The sequence below is a fragment of the Oncorhynchus clarkii genome, chromosome 30 (genome assembly GCF_045791955.1).
Source record: "Oncorhynchus clarkii lewisi isolate Uvic-CL-2024 chromosome 30, UVic_Ocla_1.0, whole genome shotgun sequence".
In the NCBI taxonomy this organism is placed as follows: Eukaryota; Metazoa; Chordata; class Actinopteri; order Salmoniformes; family Salmonidae; genus Oncorhynchus; species Oncorhynchus clarkii.
This window is the reverse complement of record NC_092176.1, coordinates 2,159,561-2,186,532: the sequence shown is the minus strand read 5'-3', so window position 1 is coordinate 2,186,532 and position 26,972 is coordinate 2,159,561. Positions and strand designations below refer to the sequence as shown.

Genomic DNA, 26,972 nt, shown 5'->3' with positions numbered 1-26,972 from the left:
ATTTCTGATATTATTGCGGACTCCTATTTTACCAATAAAATAACATGGACTTGCCCAGATAGCATCTGACACTGCACATGAAGCCTAGTTGGCCTTTAAGAACCTGGTCCATGGCAGTGTCTGTCCAATGTGCTTTTTTTGTATGTTAAAATGACAAGCACTGCTCTGAAAACAGTTTGCACCCTGCAATTTCCAGACTTGACTATGCTCGCTTATTGTGCCCCCTTTAGAATGCCAGGTGATATTGTGCAATGAGATTAATTGCTCATGACTCAAGAGTATAACATCATTGTGACATTTTGGAACGTTCGCCATCATTGACTAGTAGGAACAATAGTAAAAAGCAGGAGACGAGGGCTATGTCCCAAACGGAACCTTAAAAAGGTCCTATGCAGCCATGTTTACCTCAATATCAAATAATTTATGGGTAACAATTAAGGTCCTTACTGTGATTTATTTTTTGACCATTTTTAATTGAAAACAAACAAAGGTAGCTTCTTAGCAATAATTGTGCTAGACTGTCTGGTAGTGGGGAGGGGAAAACTAGAAACTAGCTGTTGTTGGCAGAGGTTTGGAACTCTTTCAGGTGGTCTTTTCAAACTGCTCTTACCCTATGTTCACAATTACACAGTATTATTCCAACCTCATATTGCAGAAATATATATAAAACACAGGCAATTCCCATTTTTCACCATACTGAGTCTTTAATCCCCAAAGGGCTTTGGTCAAAAGGGAATAATAGGGTGTAGTTTGGGACCCTGCCATGAGTTTAGAGTGCTTGATGAGTGTGTGACCTTTTAGCTGTTGCTCCCTGTGCATGACTATTCCGAAGGCTTTCTGATGTCAGCTTGGTGATGATAATCAGCTACAGGCTGACTACAGTGTTGTCACTGTTCTGTTTATATCTCCCTGCCATGAGAACATGGGTGTGCAAAAGCTAGACAGATATCTTACTGTGGTACTGTGAGAGCACTCCCTTCTCAGATAAATAACAACACACAAAAACTGCACCGTAAAACTGTCAACAAACAATTACAGGCATCTGGAAGATGCTGTAAGAATCAGTAGTTCAATGTGTACAATTGTTAGCAGTAAAAACGTTCAAATGTATCGACATCATTCTAGGATCCCCAGGGGCCGTCTCCCTTTATCTGTTCTTCAGCTCCGGTCCAGGTCATTAATGAGTGTTCCTCCAATAACACTTTCCTTATTGGAGGAACACAACTCCCTGGACCAGAGATATCTGTTCTTATGCTAAGACGTGGATCTATAAATACATTCAGACCCCTTTTCTTTATAGAAAATACTTCCCACTAAATGGAAGATACTCGTATAATTCTAAATAGCCATTTGCTGCAGGGAGACCTACTGTATAGCTACTCGCATTCGGAAGATATCTTAACCCTTTTGGTTGTTATGTTTAAGAGTAATTTCAACAAAAATAGCTGATTTGCTTTCTCTTCAACCTATTCTGCTATGGAATACCCAGGAGTTCCTCTCTCCAACCAAATGTTGATCATTTTGCAGGCATTCTTGTAATGAGTACACGTCGCTGCTTTGATGCAACATAGGCCTTTCGGTTAGATACTGTACAACGTACATTCATTTACAGCAGTGACCACGCTGACATACTGTATGCAGTAGCAAAACCACCAGAAGCTTACGTTGTTCATACAGTACCAAATGGAACTTGATCCACACCTCACTCTCCTCTTATTCTTGTAACATACAGTAAAAGCAGCTCTGAACAAAGGATCAGCATCGCTAGTTTAAGTGAGCAGGGTTAGTGTCAAGGCAACGCTTACTTGTGAAAGAAAGTCGCACACCCCAATGATTTATGGGTAAATAAAAAAAGAACTGTACCCATTAAAACATGTGCAACTTCCTTTTTCCCCCCTTCTACGTGCGTTCACTATTCAGTCTACCAGTGCTCTCTGCGTTAGCCTTGGACCCCAGCTCCTTTCAGGAGTTGGGAGTCTGACGTGGGGGCGGTCTGCGCTCTGGAAGCCTGGATACGCCATTGATGTTGGCCTGTTTGGCCCCGTCTGGGTTTCCACCGAGGTCCTCACTCTGACCACACCGCTTCAGGGCTGTGATGAACACATCCAGGTCAAACGGGCCCCCTTGCCCCCTGGAGGGAGGCATCTGGAGGCGGTCATGGATTGGCGAAGGAATCTGAGGAGAAGAGGGCAACAGAGAGGGAGGGGAGCGGTATGAGGCAGGTGGGCTGAGTGTGTCGTCCTCGTCCAGTCCAGCTGAGGGCCGTATGGCCGGCGAACAGCAGTGGAAGAGGGAAGTGGGAGAGAGGGGCAGCAGGGGTGAACTGGAGTAGGGCAGGGGTTCCTGGGGCAGGCTGGGAGAGTGGAGGAGAGACTGAGTGCTCTCCACCCACCGAGATATCTCCTGGAACAGGTCCCCAGACGGCTCCTCGACAGGCAGCTCCTCCAAACTGGCCCCTCTAGGCTCAGGCACCGGCAGCTGTCTGTTCCTCTTCCAGTGAGACAGGTCCAGGATCAGTTTGGGCTCGGAGTAGTGCTGCGGTTTGTCTTCCCTCCACGCAATCTTATCGAGATAGGAAGGAGAGCCTACTTTGTAGTCACAGGAACGGTCACAGTCCAGCTCAGTATAGGCCCCGCCCCCACAAGCACGCTCCAGAGAGGAGTGGGAGTGGTCCAGGAAGCGCTCGGCAGAGCTGCTGTGGGAATACTTGCGAGGGTCCACCTGGGCCTCCTCCAACAAGGGTTTAGAGCCTGCCTTGGGATCCCTCAGGACCTCCTCCTCCTCTGGGTCAACCACCTCCGAGACCCCAGGCAAGCACTGACACCCACCCTGCTGCTGCCAGCACAAGTCTGATGACAGGCTGGTCTCATACCTGCACAGTGGAAACAAAGTGCTTGTCAATGAAAGTTGCCATATCGATCTATTGTTGTGAAGTAAATATTTGTTGTCTTTATACCCGTTATATTTGCTCCTAATTTGTCTACATACTCGTGCACACACACACACAAACAATGAAAGATAAATGAGTTCGAAACTGAAACCACCTGGTAGACACTACATCTTATATTGAACAAAAATATAAAACTCAACATGTAAAGTGCTGGTCCCATGTTTCATGAGCTGAAATAAAATATCACAGAAATGTTCCAAAAAGCTTATTTCTCTAATTTTGTGCACAATTTTGTTTACATCCCTTTTAGTGAGCATTTCTCCTTTGCCAAGATAATCCATCCACTTGACAGGTGTGGCATTTCAAGAAGCGGATTAAACAGCATGATCATTACAAAGGTGCACCTTGTCCTGGGGACAATAAAAGGCCACTCTAAAATGTGCAGTTTTGTCACACAACACAATGCCACAGACGTGCAATTGGCATGCTGACTGCAGGAATGTCTACCAGAGCTGTTGCAAGATAATCAAATTTTCATTTCTCTTTCATGAGCTGCCTCCATCGTTTTAGAGAATTTGGCAGTGCGTCCAACTGGACTCAACCACAGACCACATGTAACCACGCCAGCCCAGGACCTCCACACCTGGTTTCTTGTCTGAGACCAGCCACCCGGACAGCTGATGAAACTGTGGGTTTGCACAACTGAAGACTTTCTGCACAAATGGCCAGAAACCGTCTCAGGGAAACTCATCTGCATGCTTGTCGTCCTCACCAGGGTGTTGACCTGGCTGCAGTTCTGCGTCGTAACCGCCTTCTGTCAGCAAATGCGCACCTTCGATGGCCATTGGCATGTTGGATAAGTGTGCTCTTCACGGCTGAATCCCAGATTCAACTGTACTGGGCAGATGGCAGACCGTGCATGGCGTCGTGTGGGCGAGCAGTTCCATGGCCTGCATACTCAGACATTTCACCCATTGAGCATGTTTGGGATGCTTAGGATCAACGTGGACGACAGCGTGCTGCAGTTCCCGCTAATATCCAGCAACTTGAAGAGGAGTGGGACATTCCACAGGCCAAAATCAACAGCCTGATCAACTCTATGCAAAGGAGATGTCGCACTGCAAGAGGCAATGGTGGTCACACCAGATACTGACAGGGGCGTGGATCAGATTTGTTCTTTTTAATGTATCCAACAGATGCATATCTGTATTCACAGTCATGTGAAATCCATAGATTAGGGCCTAATTTATTTATTTAAATTGACTGATTTCCTTACATGAACTGTAACTGCGTAAAATCAGTGAAATTGTTGCAGGTTGCGTTTCTCTTTTTGTTTAATGTACTATGACAGAATAAACAACTTGGCTTTTAAGAGGGCAACAGCGGCATGCAGGTGAAGTGTCTGCCAGGAGATTTGATTAAGAGTAGAATGAATTAGCTTCTATATATAACATCCATGCAACATTTTATTCGTCTTCATCTTACTCAACTTTATTTCTACTTTTCTTTGGTGTATTTATTGTGCACAGCATTTCACAGTTCCTTTCATAATCTCTTTCTGTTGCTTTGCTGTGTTATTTTTCACTAAGTCTGTTTGCTGCTATGTGTCTCTGTGTGAACTTTAGCTGACACCACAGACTTGTCACTAACAGAAATTGAATAATGTGTCCTTGAACAAAGGCGAGGTCAAAATCAAAAGTAACAGGGCCTCCCGGGTGGCGCAGTGGTTAAGGGCGCTGTACTGCAGCGTCTGCTGTGCCATCAGAGACTTGCGCCCAGGCTCTGTCGTAACCGGCCGCGACGTGAGGTCCGTGGGGCGACGCACAATTGGCCTAGCATCGTCCAGGTTAGGGAGGGCTTGGCCGGTAGGGATGTCCTTGTCTCATCGCTCACCAGCGACTCCTGTGGCGGGCCGGGCACAGTGCGCGCTAACCAAGGTTGCCAGGTGCACGGTGATTCCTCCGACACATTGGTACGGCTGGCTACCGGGTTGGATGCTCGCTGTGTTAAGAAGCAGTGCGGCTTGGTTGGGTTGTGTATCGGAGGACGCATGACTTTCAACCTTCGTCTCCCGAGCCCGTATGGGAGTTGTAGCGATGAGACGAGATAGTAGCTACTAAAAAACAATTGGATACCACAAAATTGGGGAGAAAATGGGGTAAAAATAATAAAAAATCTAAAGTCAAAAGTAACAGTCAGTATCTGGTGTGGCCACCAGCTGCATTAAGTACTGCAGTGCATCTCCTCCTCATGGACTGCACCAGATTTGCCAGTTTTTGCTGTGAGATGTTACCCCACTCTTCCTTCAAGGCACCTGCAATTCCAGGACATTTCTGGGGGGAATGGCCCTAGCCCTGGCCCTAGCCCGATCCAACAGGTCCCAGACGTGCTAAATGGGATTGAGATCCGGGCACTTCGCTGGCCATGGCTGACATTCCTGTCTTGCAGGAAATCACGCACAAAACAAGCAGGTGGCATTGTCATGCTGGAGTGTCATGTCAGGATGAGCCTGCAGGAAGGGTACCACATGAGGGAGGAGGTCTTCTTCCCTGTAATGCACAGCATTTAGATTGCCTGCAATGACAACAAGCTCAGTCCAATGATGCTGTGACACATCGCTCCAGACCATGACGGACCCTCCACCTCCAAATCGATCCCGCTCCAGAATAGGCCTCGTGTAACGCTCAGGCCTCGGTGTAACGCTCATTCCTTCGACGATAAACGCAAATCTGACTATCACCCCTGGTGAGACAAAACCGTGACTCGTCAGTGAAGAGCACTTTTTGCCAGTCCTGTCTGGTCCAGCAACGGTGGGTTTGTGCCTATAGGCGACGTTGTTGCCAGTGATCTCTGTGAGGACCTACAACAGGCCTACAAGCCCTCAGTCCAGCTTCTCGCAGCCTATTGCGGACAGTCTGAGCACTGATGCAGGGATTGTGCGTTCCTGGTGTAACTCTGGCAGTTTTTGTTGCCATCCTGTACCTGTCCCGCAGGTGTGATGTTCGGCTGTACCGATCCTGTGCAAGTGTTGTTACACGTGGTCTGTCACTGCCAGGACGATCAGCTGATGGTCCTGGCTCCCTGTAGCGCTGTCTTAGGCGTCTCACAGTACGAACATTGCAATTTATTGCCCTGGCCACATCTGCAGTCCTCATGCCTCCTTGCAGCATGCCTAAGGCACGTTCACGCAGATGAGTGGGGACCCTGGGCATCTTTCTTTTGCTGTTTTTCAGAGTCAGTAGAAAGGCCTCTTTAGTGTCCTAAGGTTTCATAACTGTGACCTTAATTGCCTACCGTCTGTAAGCTGTTAGTGTCTTAACAACCGTTCCACAGGTGCATGTTCATTAATTGTTTATGGTTCATTGAACAAGCATGGGAAACAGTGTTTAAACCCTTTACAATGAAGATCTGTGAAGTTATTTGGATTTTTATGAATTATCTTTGAAAGACAGGGTCCTGAAAAAGGGATGTTTTTTTTTGTTGCTGAGTTTAGATGAATCTCTATGGCTGACACACACTAGCCTGGTCCCAGATCTGTTTGTGCTATCATGTCAACTCCTTGTCGCTAGTTGACATGACAGCACAAACAGATCTGGGACCAGGCTAGACACACACCTGTCCCAATGAGAGCTAAAGGCCTGGCTGTGACTGTGGCCAGGCTCCGTGATTAGGCTATCATCCAGCTCGTCCTCTATGCGGAAGGGCTGGGGCGACATGGGCTCGTCCTGAGGAAATGAGTACTGCTGCAGGAAGGGATGGGACAGGGCCGCTTCTGCCGTCAGCCGGTCCATGGGGTTAAAGGTCAAGATACGCTCCAGAAAATCAATGGCTAGTGGAGAAAGAGACGTGAACGGAGAATAGAAAATGGTTTCAAATGATGTGCATACGTGGCTGCAAGTAATGCCATATCGAATCAGGAATAAATATTTTTTATCTGGGAATAGTAGGCAACAAGTTAATTAGACACGTGTGTTCATGATTTTTAGCATAAAACAGTTATTGTTTAAGAGAGAACAAAGGCTCCATCTAATTCTCCACCCTCCATCCCGCTCACCATCCGCCTCCACCTCCACCTCAGGGATCAGCTCCCTAAATGACCTCTTGACCTTCCAGCCATGGCTGACATAAGTGGGCATGACCTGCAGAAGGTCCAGGCGGTCCTCTTCCCTCAACACAGGCACCGTGTCCAGGATCAGCTGCATCTGTTCCAGTTCATGGGCTCCTGCAGAGCAGCCAGGAGGAACCAGCCAGGAAGACAGAGTACCAGGAGTAAAGAAGCATATCAATCAAATCATGATTCCAAAACTAGAAAAGGCCATTTTCATGAAGAAAAAATGAGGTGCCTTGTTTAACTGTCCAAAAGTATTTCTGTGGTAGAAGTTAAGAAATTGTTAAAGGCTAGTGTTGAAATTTTGAGGTTAACTTAGAAGTATTTTTAAAGACTGGTATTAAGATGGTTGGAGCAGGCTACTGGGAAAAGAAAAGCTGCGCCCTCATGACTAATGACAAGGTCATGGACCACATACTGAATAAATTAGGTCTGGATAAAAGTATAAAATGTGATATTAAACAATGACACCAAAATCCTAAAGAAAAATATATAATATATATATAATATAAAAATGCTTATATAATGTGAGCACAAAAAGCATTTCTTTCTGTTTTGTTTCTGTTCAAGTCTCCAAATGATCTGTTTTTTGTTTTTTTACTTCAGCCAGTGTAATCGTAACAACAGTGGGAGTTATAATGACACTGTCACTGCGAGACAACATAAAAGCTCAGCTCTGTCCCAACTGGCACCCTATTTCCTATAGTGCACTACTTTTAACCAAAGCCCTATGGGCCCTGGTAAAATAATGTGTGCACTACATAGGAAGTAGGGTGCCATTTGGAAGACACCCCATATCATTTTGCTTCTAATAATTACTTATTGACACTGTTAAGCATGTCAGATAGAGAACAGACAGGCAAATGGACATTTCTGTATTATGCATCCCGGTAAACAAAGTATACTATCTCTTCACTACATCAAAAAGATCCTGGACAGACAAATAGACTGTACTGCCCAACAGCATAAAAACAAAATGGGCACAACCCAGTTTATCTGAATCATTAAATCCATATCTCTCATATCATATTCATACCCACACCTCTCCACCTCAATAGACCTCTTACCTGCAAAGAGCATGCGTCCTGTTAGCATCTCTGCGAGGATGCAGCCAGCTGACCACATATCAATGGCCTTGGTGTAGTTGTTGGGAGAGAGCAACAGGCGTGGAGACCGATACCATTTAGTCACCAAGCCCTCTGACAGGTAGCCCTGGCCAATACACACAGACGACAGCACACACAGGGTAAGCATAACAAGTAAATTAATACGTAGAAGGTTCTCTAACTTTGTACATTTTTAATGGCTCTTTCGCTAAGATATTTTGAGGGCATTTTTACAGCTGCCCCCAAATTCTTTACGCTCACACTTTACAGGTAGGCTTATAGAAGACAGTATTCTTCTTCATGTCAGTTACAATGTTGAGAAATATATCTAAGTATGGTGGAACAGAATGTCAGAGAAAAAGCGTTTGTGAAAATGTATTCCTGCACCTTCCTCCTTTGGAAGTGGTCATCTTTCACTATTCTGCCTAATGACACACCGGCTTCATCTCGTTAGAATAGCACGACTTGACCACTTCATCTCCTCTTTTTTTTATTTAGAACATCCTTTACACCCACACAAAGCCTATGCTTTACTATCATTGTGGGGACTTAAAATTGATTTCCATTCAAAATCCTATCTTCGCTAACCCCTAACCATAAAATAGCCTTCGTCTTCATGGCGACCAGGGAAATGTCCCCATGAGGGAGAATTTTCCTTGTTTTACCATCCTTGTGGGGACTTTTCCGGTACCCACCCACACCTGATAGATGTAGAGAGATGAAGATTATGAAACACACAGCCACTGGACTGAGACCAACATCCACTGCGACCAACTTCTGCAGGATCTTGAATTGAATTCAATGATTGCATTACACAACCCCCAGTGCAAGGCAAGCATCCCCTGTCCTCTCTGTCCCTCCCCTCCACTCTCTGCCAATGGATAACGGAGCACTGTTCAATGATTGATGAGAAGCAGCTGAGACAGCCTTAGGACCACACAACCTCCCCCTCTCTCTTCAACTGTCCTTCATTTCATTCCCTCTCCCACTCTCCAGGTGATTAATAATTGAATAGGGTTAGCTCAGCAGCCGGAGAGATTCAGTTAGGCCTCCTCCTGTCACCTTTGCTGCAGCCCCTCTTCCGTGACTAAGCAACCTGTCAAATCTCTGCTTATTGTCCAAAAGCACGGTTGAGTCAGTCACTGATGGTTCTAAGAGTCAGATTTACAATTACAGGTGCATTGTTGCGTTACTATGGGCCCTGGTCAAAAGTAGTCCACTTAATAGGGAATACGATGCCATTTGGGACACATCCTGTGTCTATCAGTAACGAAATGTTGTTTGGCGTTGTTAGCACTTCAAATCAAAGCATCCGTCATTATGACAAATTTGGCACAAAAAAAAAATTGGTATAGCGCCATTGAGGAGAGATTGGCACTGATAATGAAAACCGACGCAATGCTCAAGGAAACCTGCCAACACTCTGTCACAGGCTGACATGCTTACTTTGACGAGCGCAGCGGCACACTCACAGGTCAATTGAAACGATATGAACAATGCAAACAGCCTCTCAGCTGACGACAAAATCCCTGACGTCTTCTCGTTGTTGTGTCTGCTGCTAAGGCCTTTAACTTTACATTTAGGATGAAATGTCATGAATCCTCTACATTTACCAAGCAAGGACTATCCCAGCAGCTGTTGGCCTGTTGGCCTGTTAGCCTCTCTCTAAGTAAGCATGGCATAGGAAGAACCGGAGACGGTACGGTTGCGAAAATGACACCCTATTCCCGATAGGGAAGCCACATATGACTAGAGCCTAAGTAATGCACTACAGGGAATAGTTGTGCTATAAAGGTGTTGAAGTCTAGCTTGAAATACACTTATTCATGTTAACATAATATAACGTATTGATTCATTTACATGTATAATGAATGTACAGTTGAAGTCAGAAGTTTACATACACCTCAGCCAAATACTTTTAAACTCATTTTTTCACAATTCCTGACATTTAATCCTAGTAAAATGTATTTGTCTTAGGTCAGTTAGAATCATCACTTTATTCTAAGAATGTGAAATGTCAGAAAAATAGTAGTGATTTATTTCAGCTTTTATTTCTTAGTTCACATTCCCAGTGGGTCAGAAGTTTACATACTCAACTAGTGTCTGGTAGCATTGCCTTTAAATTGTTTAACTTGGGTCAAATGTTTCGGATAGCATTCCACAAGCTTCCCACAATTAAGTTGGGTAAATGGCCCATTCCTCCTGACAGAGCTGCTGTAACTGAGTCAGGTTTATAGGCCTCCTTGCTCACACACGCTTTTTCAGTTTTGCCCACAAATTTTATATAGGATTGAGGTCAGGGCTTTGTGATGGCCACTCAAATACCTTGCCTTTGTTGTCCTTAACTTCTTTGGGACTGGGGGGCAGTATTGAGTAGCTTGGATAAAAAGGTGCCCAATCTGCCTATATGCATATAATTAGTAGATTTGGATGGAAAACACTCTGAAGTATCTAAAACTGTTAGAATGATGTCTGAGGTTCTTAGTTTTTCAAGTCAATGCCTATTGAATATACAGTGTCTATGGGGTCATATTGCACTTCCTAAGGCTTCCACTAGATGTCAACAGTCTTTAGAACCTTGTTTCAGGCTTCTACTGTGAAGGGGGAGAGAATGAGAGCTGTTTGAGTCAGGTGTCTGGCAGAGTGCCATGAGCTAAATCATGCGCGTGGCTGTGATAGGTAGCTGGGTTCCTTTTAATTTCTAAAGACAGGAATTGTCCGGTTGAAACATCATTGAAGATTTATGATAAAAACATCCTAAAGATTGATTCTATACATCATTTGACATGTTTCTACAAACTGTAATATAACTTTTTGGACTCGTCTGAACTTTCACCTGGACTTGCCCGCGCCTCGTGAGTTTGGATTTGTGAACTAAACGCGCAAACAAAAAGGAGGTATTTGGACATAAATGGACTTTATCGAACAAAACAAACATTTATCTGACACAGCGGTTGCATTAAGGAGAAGTTTATCTATATTTCCATGCATAACCCTTGTATCTTTTATCAATGTTTATTATGAGTATTTCTGTAATTTGATGTGGCTCTCTGTACTTTCACCGGATGTTTGTTTGAGACAATGCATTTCTGAACATAACACACCAATTTCAAATGAGGTTTTGGACATAAAGATTAACATAAAGACAAAGTTTGTGGACATAAAGATGAACTTTATCGAACAAAACACACATTTATTGTGTAACGAAGTCCTGATCATCAAAGGTTAGTGATGAATTTAAAATCGCTATTTCTGACTTTTGTGAGCCCTCTCCTTGGCTGGAAAATGGCTGTGTAGTTCTGTGACTAGGTGCGGACCTAACATAATCGTTTGGTGTGCCTTTCGCCGTAAAGCCTATTTGAAAACGGACACTGTGGCTGGATTTACACAAAGTTTATCTTTAAAATGGTGTAAAATACCTGTATGTTTGAGGAATTGGAATTATGGGATTTATGTTGTTTTGAATTTGGCGCCCTGCAATTTCACTGGCTGTTGGCGAGGTGGGACGCTAGAAGTTAAGCCATTTTGCCACAACTTTGGAAGTATGCTTGGGGTCATTGTCCATTTGGAAGACCCATTTGCGACCGAGCTTTAACTTCCTGACTGACGTCTTGAGATGTTGCTTATGGTATAGGGGACACTTGCGTTCCACCTTGGCCAAAAGCCAGGGAAAATGCAGTGCGGCAAATTCAAATAAAATGATATAAAAATCTAACTTTCATTAAATCACACATGTAAGATACTAAATTAAAGCTACACTCGTTGTGAATCCAGCCAACATGTCAGATTTTAAAAAGGCTTTTCGGCGAAAGCATAAGAAGCTATTATCTGATGAGAGCACAACAGTAAAGAGTAGCATATTTCAAGAGAGTAGCATATTTCAATCCTGCAGGCGCTACACAAAACGCAGAAATAAAATATAAAACATGCCTTACCTTTGACAAGCTTCTTTTGTTGGCACTCCAATATGTCGCATAAACATCACAATTGGTCCTTTTGTTCGAATTAATTCCGTCCATATATATCCAAAATGTCCATTTATTTGGCGCGTTTGATCCAGGAAAAAACAGCTTCCAAATTGCGCAACGTCACTACATAATATCTCAAAAGTTGCCTGTAAACTTTGCCAAAACATTTCAAACTAATTTTGTAATAGAACTTTAGGTATTTTTAAACGTTAATACAGGTCTATCTGTTTTCAATAGAGGACGAGAGGAAACTAACGCTACTTTTCAAGTCTTGCGCAACTCTCAACAGTGTTACCCATTTCCTAGATGGCCGTACTTCTTCATTGCACAAAGTTATAACCTCAACCAAATTCCAAAGACTGGTGACATCCAGTGGAAGCGGTAGGAACTGAAAACAAGTGCCGAAGAAATATTGTTTCCCAATGAGAATTCACTGAACAGACAGAGACCTAAAAAAAAGAATCTGAACGGTTAGTCCTCAGGGTTTTGCCTGCTACACAAGATCTGTTATACTCACAGACATGATTCAAACAGTTTTAGAAACGTCAGTGTTTTCTATCCAAATCTACTAATAATATGCCTATCTTATATTCTTGGCATGAGTAGCAGGAAGTTGAAATTGGGCACGCTATTTATCCAAAAGTGAAAATGCTGCCCCCTATACCTTAAGAAGTGAATATATCCAGATAATTTTCCTCCCTCATGATGCCATCTATTTTGTGAAGTGCACCAGTCCCTCCTGCAGCAAAGGACCCCCACAACATGATGCTGCCACCCCCGTGCTTCACGGTTGGGATGGTGCTCTTCGGCTTGCGAGCCTCCCCCTTTTTTCCTCCAAACATAACGATGGTCATTGTGGCCAAACAGTTCTATTTTTGTTTCATCAGACCAGAGGACATTTCTCAAAAAAGTACAATCTTTGTCCCCATGAGCAGTTGCAAACCATAGTCTGGCTTTTTTATGGCAGTTTTGGAACAGTGGCTTCTTCCTTGCTGAGCGGCCTTTTCAGGTTATGTCGATATAGCACTCGTTTTACTGTGGATATAGATACTTTTGTACCTATTTCCTCCAGCATCTTCACAAGGTCCTTTGCTGTAGTTCTGGGATTGATTCGCACCAAAGTTTTTTTTATTTTTTTATTTCACCTTTATTTAACCAGGTAGGCTAGTTGAGAACAAGTTCTCATTTGCAACTGCGACCTGGCCAAGATAAAGCATAGCAGTGGGAACAGACAACAGAGTTACACATGGAGTAAACAATTAACAAGTCAATAACACAGTAGAAAAAAAGAGAGTCTATATACATTGTGTGCAAAAGGCATGAGGAGGTAGGCGAATAATTACAATTTTGCAGATTAACCTGTTGCATCTCTAGGGGCGCTATTGACAGTTTTGGAAAGAAAACACTCTGAAGTTTCAGAATCTGCAAAGATTTTGTCTGTAAGTGCCCCAGAACTCATTCTACAGGCGAAACCAAGATGATACGTCAACCAGGAAATGAGCAGAATTTCTGAAGCTCTGTTTTCTAATGTCTCCTTATATGGCTGTGAATGCGACAGGAATAAGCTTAGACCTTCTGCCGTTTCCCCAAGATGTCGGCAGCATTGTGACGTATTTGTAGGCATATCATTGGAAGATTGACCATAAGAGACTACATTTTCCAAGTGTCCGCCTGGTGTCCTGCGTCAAAACTGGTGCGCAAAGCCAGGTGCAAGTATTTTTCCATTTGATTGAGGGGAGAAACCATGCTTCCAGGAACGATATATCATTGAAGAGATATGTGAAAAACACCTTGAGGATTGATTCTAAACAACGTTTGCCATGTTTTCAGTCGATATTATGGAGTTAATTTGGAAAAAAGTTCGCGTTTTGAGGACTGAATTTTCGTTTTTTTTTGGTAGCCAAATGTGATGTATAAAACGGAGCTATTTCTAATACACAAAGAATCTTTTTGGAAAAACTGAGCATCTGCTATCTAACTGAGAGTATCCTCATTGAAAACATCAGAAGTTCTTCAAAGGTAAATGATTTTATTTGAAGGCTTTTATGTTTTTGTTGAAATGTTGCGTGCTGGATGCTAATGCTAACGCTAAATGCTACGCTAGCTAGCTACTTTTACACAAATTATTGTTTTCCTATGGTTGAGAAGCATATTTTGAAAATCTGAGATGACAGTGTTGTTTACAAAAGGCTAAGCTTGAGAGATGGCATATTTATTTCATTTCATTTGCGATTTTCATGAATAGTTAACGTTGCGTTATGGTAATGAGCTTGAGTCTGTATTCCTGATACCGGATCCGGGATGGGTAGATCAGAGAGGTTAACACTGGAGTGATAAATGATCAGATGGTCATGTACAGGTAGAGATACTGGTGTGCAAAAGAGCAGAAAAGTAAATAAATATAAACAGTATGGGGATGAGGTAGGTAAAATTGGGTGGGCTATTTACCGATAGACTATATAGGGCCGCAGCGATCGGTTAGCTGCTCAGATAGCAGATGTTTGAAGTTGGTGAGGGAGATAAAAGTCTCCAACTTCAACGATTTTTGCAATTCGTTCCAGTCACAGGCAGCAGAGAACTGGAACGAAAGGCAGCCAAATGAGGTGTTGGCTTTAGGGATAATGCGCGAGATACACCTGCTGGAGCGCGTGCTACAGGTGGGTGTTGCCATCGTAACCAGTGAACTGAGATAAGGCGGAGCTTTACCTAGCATGGACTTGTAGATGACCTGGAGCCAGTGGGTCTGGCAACGAATATGTAGCGAGGGCCAGCCGACTAGAGCATACAGGTCGCAGTGGTGGGTGGTATAAGGTGCTTTAGTAACAAAACGGATGGCACTGTGATAAACTGCATCCAGTTTGCTGAGTCGAGTATTGGAAGCTATTTTGTAGATGACATCGCCGAAGTCGAGGATCGGTAGGATAGTCAGTTTAACTAGGGTAAGTTTGGCGGCGTGAGTGAAGGAGGCTTTGTTGCGGAATAGAAAGCCGATTTTAGATTGGAGATGTTTGATATGAGTCTGGAAGGAGAGTTTACAGTCTAGCCAGACACCTAGGTACTTATAGATGTCCACATATTCTAGGTCGGAACCATCCGGGGTGGTGATGCTAGTCGGGCGTGCGGGTGCAGGCAGCGAACGGTTGAAAAGCATGCATTTGGTTTTACTAGCATTTAAGAGCAGTTGGAGGCCACGAAGGAGTGTTGTATGGCATTGAAGCTCGTTTGGTGGTTAGATAGCACAGTGTCCAAGGACGGGCCGGAAGTATACAGAATGGTGTCGTCTGCGTAGAGGTGGATCAGGGAATCACCCGCAGCAAGAGCAACATCATTGATATATACAGAGAAAAGAGTCGGCCAGAGAATTGAACCCTGTGGCACCCCCATAGAGACTGCCAGAGGACCGGACAGCATGCCCTCCGATTTGACACACTGAACTCTGTCTGCAAAGTAGTTGGTGAACCAGGCAAGGCAGTCATCAGAAAAACCGAGGCTACTGAGTCTGCCGATAAGAATATGGTGATTGACAGAGTCAAAAGCCTTGGCAAGGTCGATGAAGACGGCTGCACAGTACTGTCTTTTATCGATGGCGGTTATGATATCGTTTAGTACCTTGAGAGTGGCTGAGGTGCACCCGTGACCGGCTGGGAAACCAGATTGCACAGCGGAGAAGGTACGGTGGGATTCGAGATGGTCAGTGACCTGTTTGTTGACTTGGCTTTCGAAGACCTTAGATAGGCAGGAGAGGATGGATATAGGTCTGTAACAGTTTGGGTCCAGGGTGTCTCCCCCTTTGAAGAGGGGGATGACTGCGGCAGCTTTCCAATCCTTGGGGATCTCAGACGATATGAAAAAGAGGCTGAACAGGCTGGTAATAGGGGTTGCGACAATGGCGGCGGATAGTTTCAGAAATAGAGGGTCCAGATTGTCAAGCCCAGCTGATTTGTACGGGTCCAGGATTTGCAGCTCTTTCAGAACATCTGCTATCTGGATTTGGGTAAAGGAGAACCTGGAGAGGCTTGGGCGAGTAGCTACGGGGGGGCGGATCTGTTGGCCGAGGTTGGAGTAGCCAGGAGGAAGGCATGGCCAGCCGTTGAGAAATGCTTGTTGTTTTCGATAATCATGGATTTATCGGTGGTGACCGTGTTACCTAGCCTCAGTGCAGTGGGCAGCTAGGAGGAGATGCTCTTGTTCTCCATGGACTTCACAGTGTCCCAGAACTTTTTGGAGTTAGAGCTACAGGATGCAAAGTACATTAATCTCTTAGAGACAGAATGCCTCTCCTTCCTGAGCGGTGTGATGGCTGCGTGGTCCCATGGTGTTTAAACTTGCATACTATTGTTTGTACAGATGAACGTGGTACCTTCAGGCACTTGGGACATTTCTCCCAATGATGAACCAGACTTGTGGAGGTCCGCAATGTTTTTCTGAGGTCTTGGCTGATTTCTTTTGATTTTCCCATGATGTTAAGCATAGAGGCACTGAAATATATCCACAGGTACACCTCCAATTGACTCAAATGATGTCAATTATCAGAAGCTTCTAAAGCCATGACATCATTTTCTGGAATTGTACAAGCTGTTTAAAGGCACAGTCAACTTCTGACCCACTGGAATTGTGACACTGGTATAAGACATTAGGTCTCCTGTATTTTCCAGTAGTAAATTAGCAGACGCTTCGATATTAGTTCTATCACAAGGTATCATGAGCCGTGACCAATTAATAGGCACAAATACCATAACTACTCTCCGGGGATATGGGTATCACAACCCTGGATAATTGTTAATAGAGGGCGTGTATTAGAGCAGTGAGTGAGGAAATCTAAACACCCTGGACACCGTCGAGAGAGACGCAGACATAACCACCCTTGAAATGGCATCCGTGGTCACTGACACTCCCGTAAAAGGGGAATGGAAGAGGAAAACTACAGCAAAGCCATGGACGCGCTGAAAGAAGTGCACGAGCATTGTAGTAATTTAGCAAACTGGACAAAATTGGTCAGCATTTCCCTGCTGATGGAAAATTCCAATCTAATAAAGAGTTCAGAGATGCTATTGTGTCGTTGACACAATGACATAAATTAAACATTCAATAGATCAATACACCAGCGTTGTGATGTAGGCGTTCTATCAACAGAAAAGCAAAACCGATAAAACCAAAATTAGATGTGCTCAGACTGAATTAAAAAGACTGGGTTTGTGAGTACAATAATAGAATGTCTGCTTTCATGGCAGTTATGAAACCCATTTATCAAAACGGCTATTGCGGGGTTAGTGGACCAACATTTTCCCTAGGTTGAAATAGTGCAGGAGGTTTGAATGTGGAATCTAATTCCACTCACTTAGCAGCCGTGCCTGCGTGCGGTTAATACAGCCACAGTGGAAGTCACTAACAGTGGTTTAACTAGAGGTCGACCGATTAATCGGCCTGGCCGATTAATTAGGGCCGATTTAAAGTTTTCATAACAAATCGGTAATCTGCCTTTTTGGATGGCGATTACATTGCAATCCAGGAGGAAACTGTGTGGCAAGCTGACCACCGGTTACGCAAGTGCAGTGTCAAAAGGAACTTGTGGCTGCAATGAGCCGAGGTAAGTTGCAAGCTGGCATTAAACTTATCGTATAAAAAACAATACATCTTCACAAAATCACTAGTTAACTACACATAACCATGTGATGATTGATGATATTACTAGGTTAACTAGCTAGTCCTGCGTTGCATATAATCAATGCAGTGCCTGTTAATTTATCATCAAATCACAGCCTTCTTCAACTTTTCCAAACGGGTGATGATTTAACAAAAGCGCATTCGAAGAAAAAAACACATTTGTTGCACAAATGTACCCAACCATAAAATCAATACACAAGTATAATGTTTTAAACCTGCATATGTATTTAAAATAAATTCATGTTAGCAGGCAATATTAACTAGGGAAATTGTGTCACTTCTCTTGCGTTCAGTGCAAGAAGACCCAGGGTATATCTCTCCAAGAGAGATTTTATGAAAGAACGCACTAGATTTGACCTTGGGCTAACCGTAATAGGTACATTGATAGTAGGGTTTGTGTTTTACCATGCCATCAGTACATATGGCTTTTTGGATGATACAGTACACCTAATTACGTACAAGGCTCATACATAGTCTGTCTTGCTGTGACACCCAAGGATGAGGATGAAGACGACTGGGTAAAAGGGAGCGGGATAACCAACAGGGAACTCATTTTCATTGGGGCCCAGTGAAGATCCAACATCCATTGGCATAGAACAGAACGGATTAAAGGTCCTTGCCCCAATCTCATCAAGGATGGTGTGAAAGTAATAAACACGTATACTCTCTCTTCACTGTTCAAGTCAATATGTTTTCTAGGTGGCGCGGAACATGTGAGTGATCATTGTTCCAGATAAGGGATTGTTGGAAATGGACTAATTGACTTCAGCCCGTTTTAGTATGTTTATAAGTGGACTGGCAGTAGTTATTAACGTGTATTGGTTAGATGGAATGTGCTATGTGCAAATGTATTTGTGGCCGTAGGAAAAGTACAGTACCAGTCAAAAGTTTGGACACACCTACTCATTCAAGGGTTTTTCTTTATTTTTACTATTTTCTACATTGTAGAATAATAGTGAAGACATTCAAACTATGAAATAACATATGGAATCATGTAGTAACCAATTATTTATTTATTTTACAAATCAACATTTGTTTTATATTTGAAATTCTTCAAAGTAGCCACCCTTTGTCTTGATAACAGCTTTGCACACTCTTGGCATTCTCTCAACCAGCTTCATGAGGTAGTCACCTGGAATGCATTTCAATTAACAGTTGTGGCTTGTTAAAAGTTCATTTGTGGAATTTCTTCTTAATGCATTTGAGCAAAATCAGTTGTGTTGTGACAAGGTAGGGGTGGTATCCAGAAGACAGCCCTATTATGGCAAGAACAGCTCAAATAAGCAAAGAGAAACGACAGTCCTTCCCTTACTTTAAGAAATTAAAGTGTCAATGCGGAAAATCTAGAAAGAACTTTGAAAGGATCTTCAAGTGCAGACGCAAAAACCATCAAGCGCTATGATGAAACTGGCTCTCATGAGGACCGCCACAGGAATCGAAGACTCAAGTTCCCTCCTGCAGAGGAGAAGTTCATTTGAGTTAACTGCACCTCAGATTGCAGCCAAAATAAATGCTTCAGAGTTCAAGTAACAGACACATCTCAACATCAACTTTTCAGAGGACACTGCGTGAATCAGGCCTTCATTGTTGAATTGCTGCAAAGAAACCACTACTAAAGGACACCAAAAATAAGAAGAGACTTGCGTGGGCCAAGAAACACGAGCAATGGACATTAGACGGGTGGAAATCTGTCCTTTGTCTGATGAGTCCAAATTTGAGATTTTTGGTTCCAACCGCTGTCTTTGTGACGCAGAGTAGGTGAACGGATTATCTCCGCATGTGTGGTTCCCACCGCGAAGCATGGAGGAGGTGGTGTGATGGTGCTTTGCTGGTGACACTGTCAGTGATTTATTTAGAATTCAAGGCACACAGCATTCTGCAGCGATGTTTGATCCCATCTAGGTTGCGCTTAGTGGGACTATCATTTGTTTTTCAACAGGACAATGACCCAAAACACACCTCCAGGCTGTGTAAGGGCTATTTGACCAAGAAGGAGAGTGATGGAGTTCTGCAGCGGATGACCTGGCCTTCACAATCACCCGACCTCAAACCAATTGAGATGGTTTGGGATAAGTTGGGAGTGAAGGAAAAGCAGCCAACAAGTGCTCAGCATATGTGGGAACGCTTTCAAGACTGTTGGAAAAGCATTCCTCATGAAGCTGGTTGAGAGAATGCCAAGAGAGTGCAAAGCTGTCATCAAGGCAAAGGGTGGCTACTTTGAAGAATCTAAAATATATTTTGATTTGTTTAACACTTTTTTTGGTTACTATGTGATTCCATGTGTTATTTCATATTTTTGATATCTTCACTACTGTTCTACAATGTAGAAAATAGTACAAATAAAGAAAAACATTTGAATGAGTGGGTGTGTCCAAAGTTTTCACTGATACTGTACATAGAGAATGTTTCCATAAGGGTTTAAGTTTCAGATTCTGGCAGGACCGATATCAGTGCAAAAATCAAAGTCCCAAAAACCAAGGCGTTAACATTATAGGGAATTGGGAAAGCAGAATTGAATATGACTGGGGCACTTTTACTTTCTTCTCCAACACTGTATTTTTGTATTATTTAAACCAAATTGAACATGTTTCATTATTTATTTGAGACTAAATTGATTTTATGTATATTAAGTTAAAATAAAAGTGTTCATTGTTCATTCAGTATTGTTGTAATTTTCATTATTACAAATGTATTTGTGGCCGGAGGCTCATAAATTAAGGAAGTGGGTAACTCTGGGTAACGATACCACTCCTCTGTGTATAGTGATACAGGGGATAGCTTGTAGTAGATGAAAGGAAATCTAACTGTGCACAATTTAGAGACTACTGAAGACAAGTTGAACATACCCAGATCATGGTGGGAGTAGCAGAGATAATGGTATTCAGACTCTATTGTCAACTTTTAGTGAGGGGTTCATGGAGGGTACAACTCTTGAAAGATTAGGTACAGTTCCCTGTATACAGGAAGCCACCTAACCAGAAGGGAGTTTCGCTGTGATATAAGCGTCTCGAGCAGTGCGATTAAGAAACATGTGAATCATGGTTTCGAGTCCAGGCTATGTCGCAGCCGGCCATGACCGGGAGACCCATGGGGCGGCACACAATTGGCCGAGCGTCGTGCGGGTTAGGGGAGAGTTTGGCCAGCAGGGATGTCCATCACGCACTAGCGATTCCTGTGGCGGGCCGGGTGCAGTGCACGCTAACACGGTCGCCAGGTGCACGGGGTTTCCTCCGACACATTGGTGCGGCTGGCTTCTGGGTTAAGTGGGCATTGTGTCAAGAAGCAGTGCTGCTTGGTTGGGTTGTTTTTCGGAGGACGCACGGCTCTCGACCTTTGCCTCTCCCGAGTCCGTGCGGGAGTTGCAGCAATGAGACAATTGAATACCACAAAATTGGGGAGATAAAGGGGTAAAACATTTATTTTTTATTTTTTTATATGCCAACTAATCTCTCCACCATTCCTAACCGCCAGCAGTGGGACCCGAGTGACGGTAACAGGGAAGTGTTAGAAGGTTGCTGCTTATCAACCGTTGGAACCCAAAGTCTACACCGTAACGAGGGTGTAGACCGGCCTTGGGATGAGAGATGTGTAGAGGTATTATTCACAGATACCGACTGTAGCAGAACATTGGATGTCATTGGAGATGGTGGTGGCTAGAAAACCTGGTAGGAGTTGGGAAACAGGTAAGGGCTATCCGAAAGATTTAGTGGGTGGGGTTATAATCCTTCCTGTTTGGCCCTGTCCAGGGGTGACCTCGGATGGGGCCACAGTGTCTCCTGAGCCCTCCTGTCTCAGCCTCCAGTATTTATGCTGCAGTAGTTTATGTGTCGGGGGGCTAGGGTCAGTTTGTTATATCTGGAGTACTTCTCCTGTCCTATTCGGTGTCCTGTGTGAATTTAAGTGTGCTCTCTCCAATTCTCTCTTTCTTTCTCTCTCTCAGAGGACCTGAGCCCTAGGACCATGCCTCAGGACTACCTGACATGATGACTCCTTGCTGTCCCCAGTCCACCTGGCCGTGCTGCTGCTCCAGTTTCAACTGTTTTGCCTTATTATTATTGGACCATGCTGGTCATATGAAAATTTGAACATTTTGGCCATGTTCTGTTATAATCTCCACCCGGCACAGCCAGAAGAGGACTGGCCACCCCACATATCCTGGTTCCTCTCTAGGTTTCTTCCTAGGTTTTGGCCTTTCTAGGTAGTTTTTCCTAGACACCGTGCTTCTTCACCTGCATTGCTTGCTGTTTGGGGTTTTAGGCTGGGTTTCTGTACAGCACTTTGAGATATCAGCTGATGTACGAAGGGCTATTTAAATTAATTTGATTTGTTCTTATGTCCTGAGCAAGGAACTGAAACGTTAGCTTTCTTACATAGCACATATTGCACTTTTACTTTCTTCTCCAACACTTTGTTTTTGCATTATTTAAACCAAATTGAAGATGTTTCATTATTTACTTGAGGCTAAATTGATTTTATTGATGTACTGTATTATATTAAGTTAAAATAAGTGTTCATTCAGTATTGTTGTGATTGTCATTATTACAAATAAATAAAAAAATATATAAAAATTGGCCGATTAATCGGTATCAGCTATTTTGGTCCTCCAATAATCGGTATCGGTGTTGAAAAATCATAATCAGTCGACCTCTAGTCTGAGGTCCTGAGTGCTCTGGAGCAGGTTGTAATCAAGGATCTCTCTGTACTTTGCTCCGTTCATCTGTCCCTCGATCCTGACTAGTCTCCCAGTCCCTGCCGCTGAAAAACATCCCCACAGCATGATGTTACCACCACCACGCTTCACAGTAGGGATGGTGCCAGGTTTCCTCCAGACGTGATGCTTGGCATTCAGGCCAAAGAGTTCAATCTTGGTTTCAATAGACCAGAGAATCTTGTTTCTCATGGTCTGAGAGTCTTTGTGCCTTTTGGAAAATTCCAAGTGGGCTGTCATGTGCCAATTACTGAGGAGTAGCTTCTGTCTGGCTTCTCTATCATAACGGCATGATTGGTGGAGTGCTGCAGAGATGCTTGTCCTTCTGGAAGGGTTTCCCAACTTCACAGAAGAATTCTGGATCTTTGTCAGAGTGCCAATTGTGTTTTTGGTCACCTACCTGACCAAGGCCCTTCTCCCCCAATTACGTATTTTGGGCAGGCTGCCAGCTCTAGGAAGAGTCTTGCAGGTTCCAAACTGCTTAAATTTAAGAATTATTGAGGCCACTGTGTTTTTGGGACCTTCAATGCTGCAGAAATGTTTTGGTACCCTTCCCCAAATCTGTGCCTAAGCATACTGCTAAAGCAACACTCAAGTGGTTTAAGGGGAAACATTTAAATGTCTTGGAATGGTCTAGTCAAAGCCCAGACCTCAATCCATTTGAAAATCTGTGGTATGACTTAAATATTGCTGTACACCAGCATGAACCCATCCATCAAAAATCCCAGTGGCTAGATGTGTCAAGCTTATAGAGACATATTCCAAGAGCTGTAATTGCTGCAAAAGTTGGCTCTACAAAGTATTCACTTTTTTTGTCTTATTTGTTTGTTTCACAAGAACAAATGTTTAGCATCTTCAAAGTGGTAGGCATGTTGTGTAAATCAAATGATACAAACCCCCCCAAAATATATTTTAATTCCAGGTTGTAAGGCAACAAAATAGGAAAAATGCCAAGGGGGGTGAATACTTTCGCGAGGCACCGTATAGACAGGCGTGCGCCTTTCCAAATCATGTCCAATCAATTGAATTTGCCACAGGTGGACTCCAGTCAAGTTGTAGAAACATCTCAAGGATGATCAAAGGAAACAGGATGCACCTGAGCTCAATTTCGAGTCTCAAAGCAAATGGTCTGAATACTTTCCGAATGCACTGTGTGTGAATAGACGTTTGGACATGAGGGAACGAGTGCAGGCTGAATGGAACAGGGAGAACAAAGTTGTGTCCCAAATGACACCCCATTCCCTATACAGTGCATTACTTTCGACCAGGATCCAAAGGGCACAATGTAGGTATTGGGGTGCCATTTGGAACACAACCTTGCTCTTCCTGTTCCATTCAGCCTCCCCTCGTTCCCTCATGTCCGAACAACATCTATTCACATAGCTACTCTGAACTCCTCTGACAGGCCTGTGTTGATTCAGAGGAGAGACATACAAGGTTTTTTTCCTGCTTCCTAAAAGGAATCGTCCCAGGTTATTCCTTCTTTTCACTCTAGCATCCATACAACCTGATTTTTATCCTGACAAAGGTGCAAAGATTTGATGTCCAAGTCAGCTGTTGCAACTAACACATTTCATCCATACTCTGATGATGGGTAAGGGAGGCCAGATGTGTAGTTGACACACAGAATACTCTATAGCTGGCCTGTCTCAGCCCAACTATGCACAATCCACTGCGTAAGAGCAGCATAGATGCTTTTTTTCTCTCTCGACTTCACGCAGAGCACAGCACTGCCCATTGGTATTTTGGCTACACTCCTGCTCACAGCCTGAGCCATCTCTTTCCCCTGTCTACACCGTGCTGCCCCGAGATCAGATCTCTGGGTCTGGGCCCGGCCAGGACAAAGCTCCCCTTCCACTGGGCCCTCGCTGGGCTACTAGTGTTACAGTGTTCCACCACAATAATAAAGCAGTACAATAAATCAGTCCATTGTCACATGAATCTCCCAGAATGCTTATCCCCCCCAAAAAACAGACAGGGAAATCATTCAATTTGATTACTGGGTAACTTAGATCGGGTTAGGTTATGAAAGCGCGTCTCTAGCACTAGCTATAGACGGACGATAATGCAGTAATTTCCATTTATGCAAAGCAGAGAATCAAAGTCTACACAAGGCAACAGAGTTGATGCATGTGACTTGGTGCAAGGATATATTCATACACGCACCACGACCACACAGAAGCATGCACAAAGAGGCATCTTAATATGGGTAGAATGCTGTATCGTTTGGAAATGCAGTACAATTGTCGTTTTTTTATGTCTCCGCCTTACATGTAGGACAGGAGTTTTTCCCTAGCACTAAGGACTAAGCTTTTTCTGGTCAGGTCACATGGTCAGGAAAAAATCCTGGGCCCTGACTCATGAAGCGTCTTAAGAGTGCTGATCTAGGATACATTTTGCATTTCAGATAATGAATACAACACGGACAGCTGGGACCTGATCCTAGACCAGAACTCCTACTCTGATGCTTCATGAATCCTGATCCCGAGCTAGCTGTTCCCTTCTAACTGCAGCCCACTTTAACTATAGTCTCACCTTATGGGAGTAGTGTGGGTCAACGATTCTGGCCAGGCCAAAGTCGCCGATCTTGAGCAGTAACTGGTCTGTGTTGAGGAAGATGTTGGCTGGTTTGAGGTCGCGGTGCAGCACGTTAGCTGAGTGGATGAACTTAAGTCCTCGAAGGAGCTGGTAGAAGAGCAGAGTGGTGTGCCCGCTAGGAAGTGGCCCCTGCTCCAGCAGGTGAGCTAGGTCCATCTCCATGCACTCCTGGACGATGTACAGGGCGCTCAGCTGGGCTGGGTCGCGATGAAGCGGGCGGCCATAGGGGCCCAACACCTCGTGCACGCGCACCACGTTCTCGTGCTGCAGGCGCCGCGTGATCTTGACCTCCCGCAGGGCGTGCTTCACGCTGACCACGTCACGCATCACCAGCTTCTTCACAGCCACCCGTTGGCCGCTGCGCTTGTCCACAGCGGACAGAACCAGACCAGTGGTCCCGCTGCCCAGGGGCTGGGGGTCTGTGAAGATATCCCCCAGGTCAAAGCCGTGGAGGAACAGTGGGGAGTCCTGTTTGGCCATGGCTCCTGTGACCTCCACCAGTTATTGCATGACGAGGTAAAATCTGGTAAAATCTGAAAGGATGGTACATGATGAGACAAGGCAAATAAAAGGAACTAGAGTCATACATAAACATCCCATCTGTAAAATTGTCATTATTTTAAATAGAAATGTGTTTTATAATAGCAGAGATCAACATGCATGGATTTGATTGCTTTTCCTGGAATAGGCTCCATAGAATTTCAAGTGTATCACTCTTCAACAAAGTGAATATAACAACGTGTACAGTAGTCAAGCTTGTTCCATCTACCTCAGGTATCAGAGATAGTAGAGCAAGTGATGAGCCAACTCTACACCCCGGTGCAGGGCAAGTGTTGCCATAGCAACGCCCCAACTGTGCCTGCTACAGATAGAAGCATGGGATGGCAGAGGCAGACACTCGGCACTGGTTTCTAATCCTAGCTGAGCAATCCCAGCTCAACTCCCCCTGGGGAAATGAGCCGAGAGTTACATTCACAGAGATTCTAGTGGATCTCGCTCCTTCCATAGCAGTCTATCAGTCGGTTAGTGACCCGCCCATTCAGTCCTCCCCTGGCTGATATTCCCAAACTTCCCACTCAATCCCGGTTTTGTGGCATTGAGTTAATGAGTGTCCATGGAATCCCTCAGCCTGTGGCTAGAGCTGTAGCCTGGCCCTGCCTCCCCCTGGACTCTGGATACTGCCGTTTGCCACCATTGCCACCTGCTGCTTCTGCGACAGAGGGGGGAGATGAAGCAAGTTATGCATGAAATACAAATATGATATCCTACCTGCTGCATTTTAATGTGGACTGCATGGTGATAACACACAATTCACTTTTTTTGCCTCTCATTCACACAAAACTCCTACTTGGTGTCATGTTATCCCTACCTAATATAATAGATGCAAGGAACAGATAGCATAGCTTATATATAGGCCTACCTGATGCTTATATGGGATGTCAGAGCCCCTCTATTGCATACCATAGTCTAGTGGAAGAACAATCTAGACATCACCACATTCTAATGACTATTTTTAACATTAAAATGACTTAATGGTTAGATATATAATTATAACAAGGTGTACTAGGCAATTACTGGGGTACAAATATCACAGCACAATAACAGACACACACACAAAAGTATGTGGACACCCCTTCAAATTAGTGGATTCAGCTATTTCCGCCACACCTGTTGCTGACAGGTGTATAAAGCATACAGCCATGCAATCTCCACAGACAAACATTGGCTGTAGAATGGCTTTACTGAAGAGCTCAGTGACTTTCAACGTGGCACCGTCATAGGATGCCACCTTACCAACTAGTCAGTTTGTCAAATTTCTGCCCTGCTAGAGCTGCCCCGGTCAACTGTAAGTGCTGTTATTGTGAAGTGGAAACATCTAGGAGCAACAACGGCTCAGCCGCAAAGTGGTAGGCCACACAAGCTCACAGAA

The 26,972-nt window shown here is 44.1% G+C and overlaps 1 protein-coding gene across 1 annotated transcript; it reads right to left on the bottom strand.

The window, feature by feature from the left end:
• Positions 1-1,962: 1,962 nt before the first annotated feature.
• On the bottom strand, positions 1,963-25,560 carry LOC139390151 (mitogen-activated protein kinase 4). Its single transcript, XM_071137357.1, has 5 exons — positions 24,980-25,560; positions 8,066-8,210; positions 6,945-7,112; positions 6,506-6,719; positions 1,963-2,872 (listed from the first exon to the last, which is right to left on the bottom strand). Exons 1-5 carry the CDS (start codon positions 25,520-25,522, stop codon positions 1,963-1,965), a joined length of 1,980 nt encoding a protein of 659 aa, XP_070993458.1. The 5' UTR covers positions 25,523-25,560.
• Positions 25,561-26,972: the final 1,412 nt, after the last annotated feature.

Bases quoted from the DNA above. Each gene is read 5' to 3' on its own strand.
- LOC139390151 (XM_071137357.1), bottom strand. From the start codon at position 25,522: ATGGCCAAACAGGACTCCCCACTGTTCCTCCACGGCTTTGACCTGGGG. The intron at 8,211-24,979 runs GTGAGACTATAG...TGTATTGGCCAG, and splicing joins ACCCACACTACTCCCATAAG to GGCTACCTGTCAGAGGGCTT. The intron at 2,873-6,505 runs GTGTGTGTCTAG...TCCACTGTGCAG, and splicing joins TTTAGCTCTCATTGGGACAG to GTATGAGACCAGCCTGTCAT.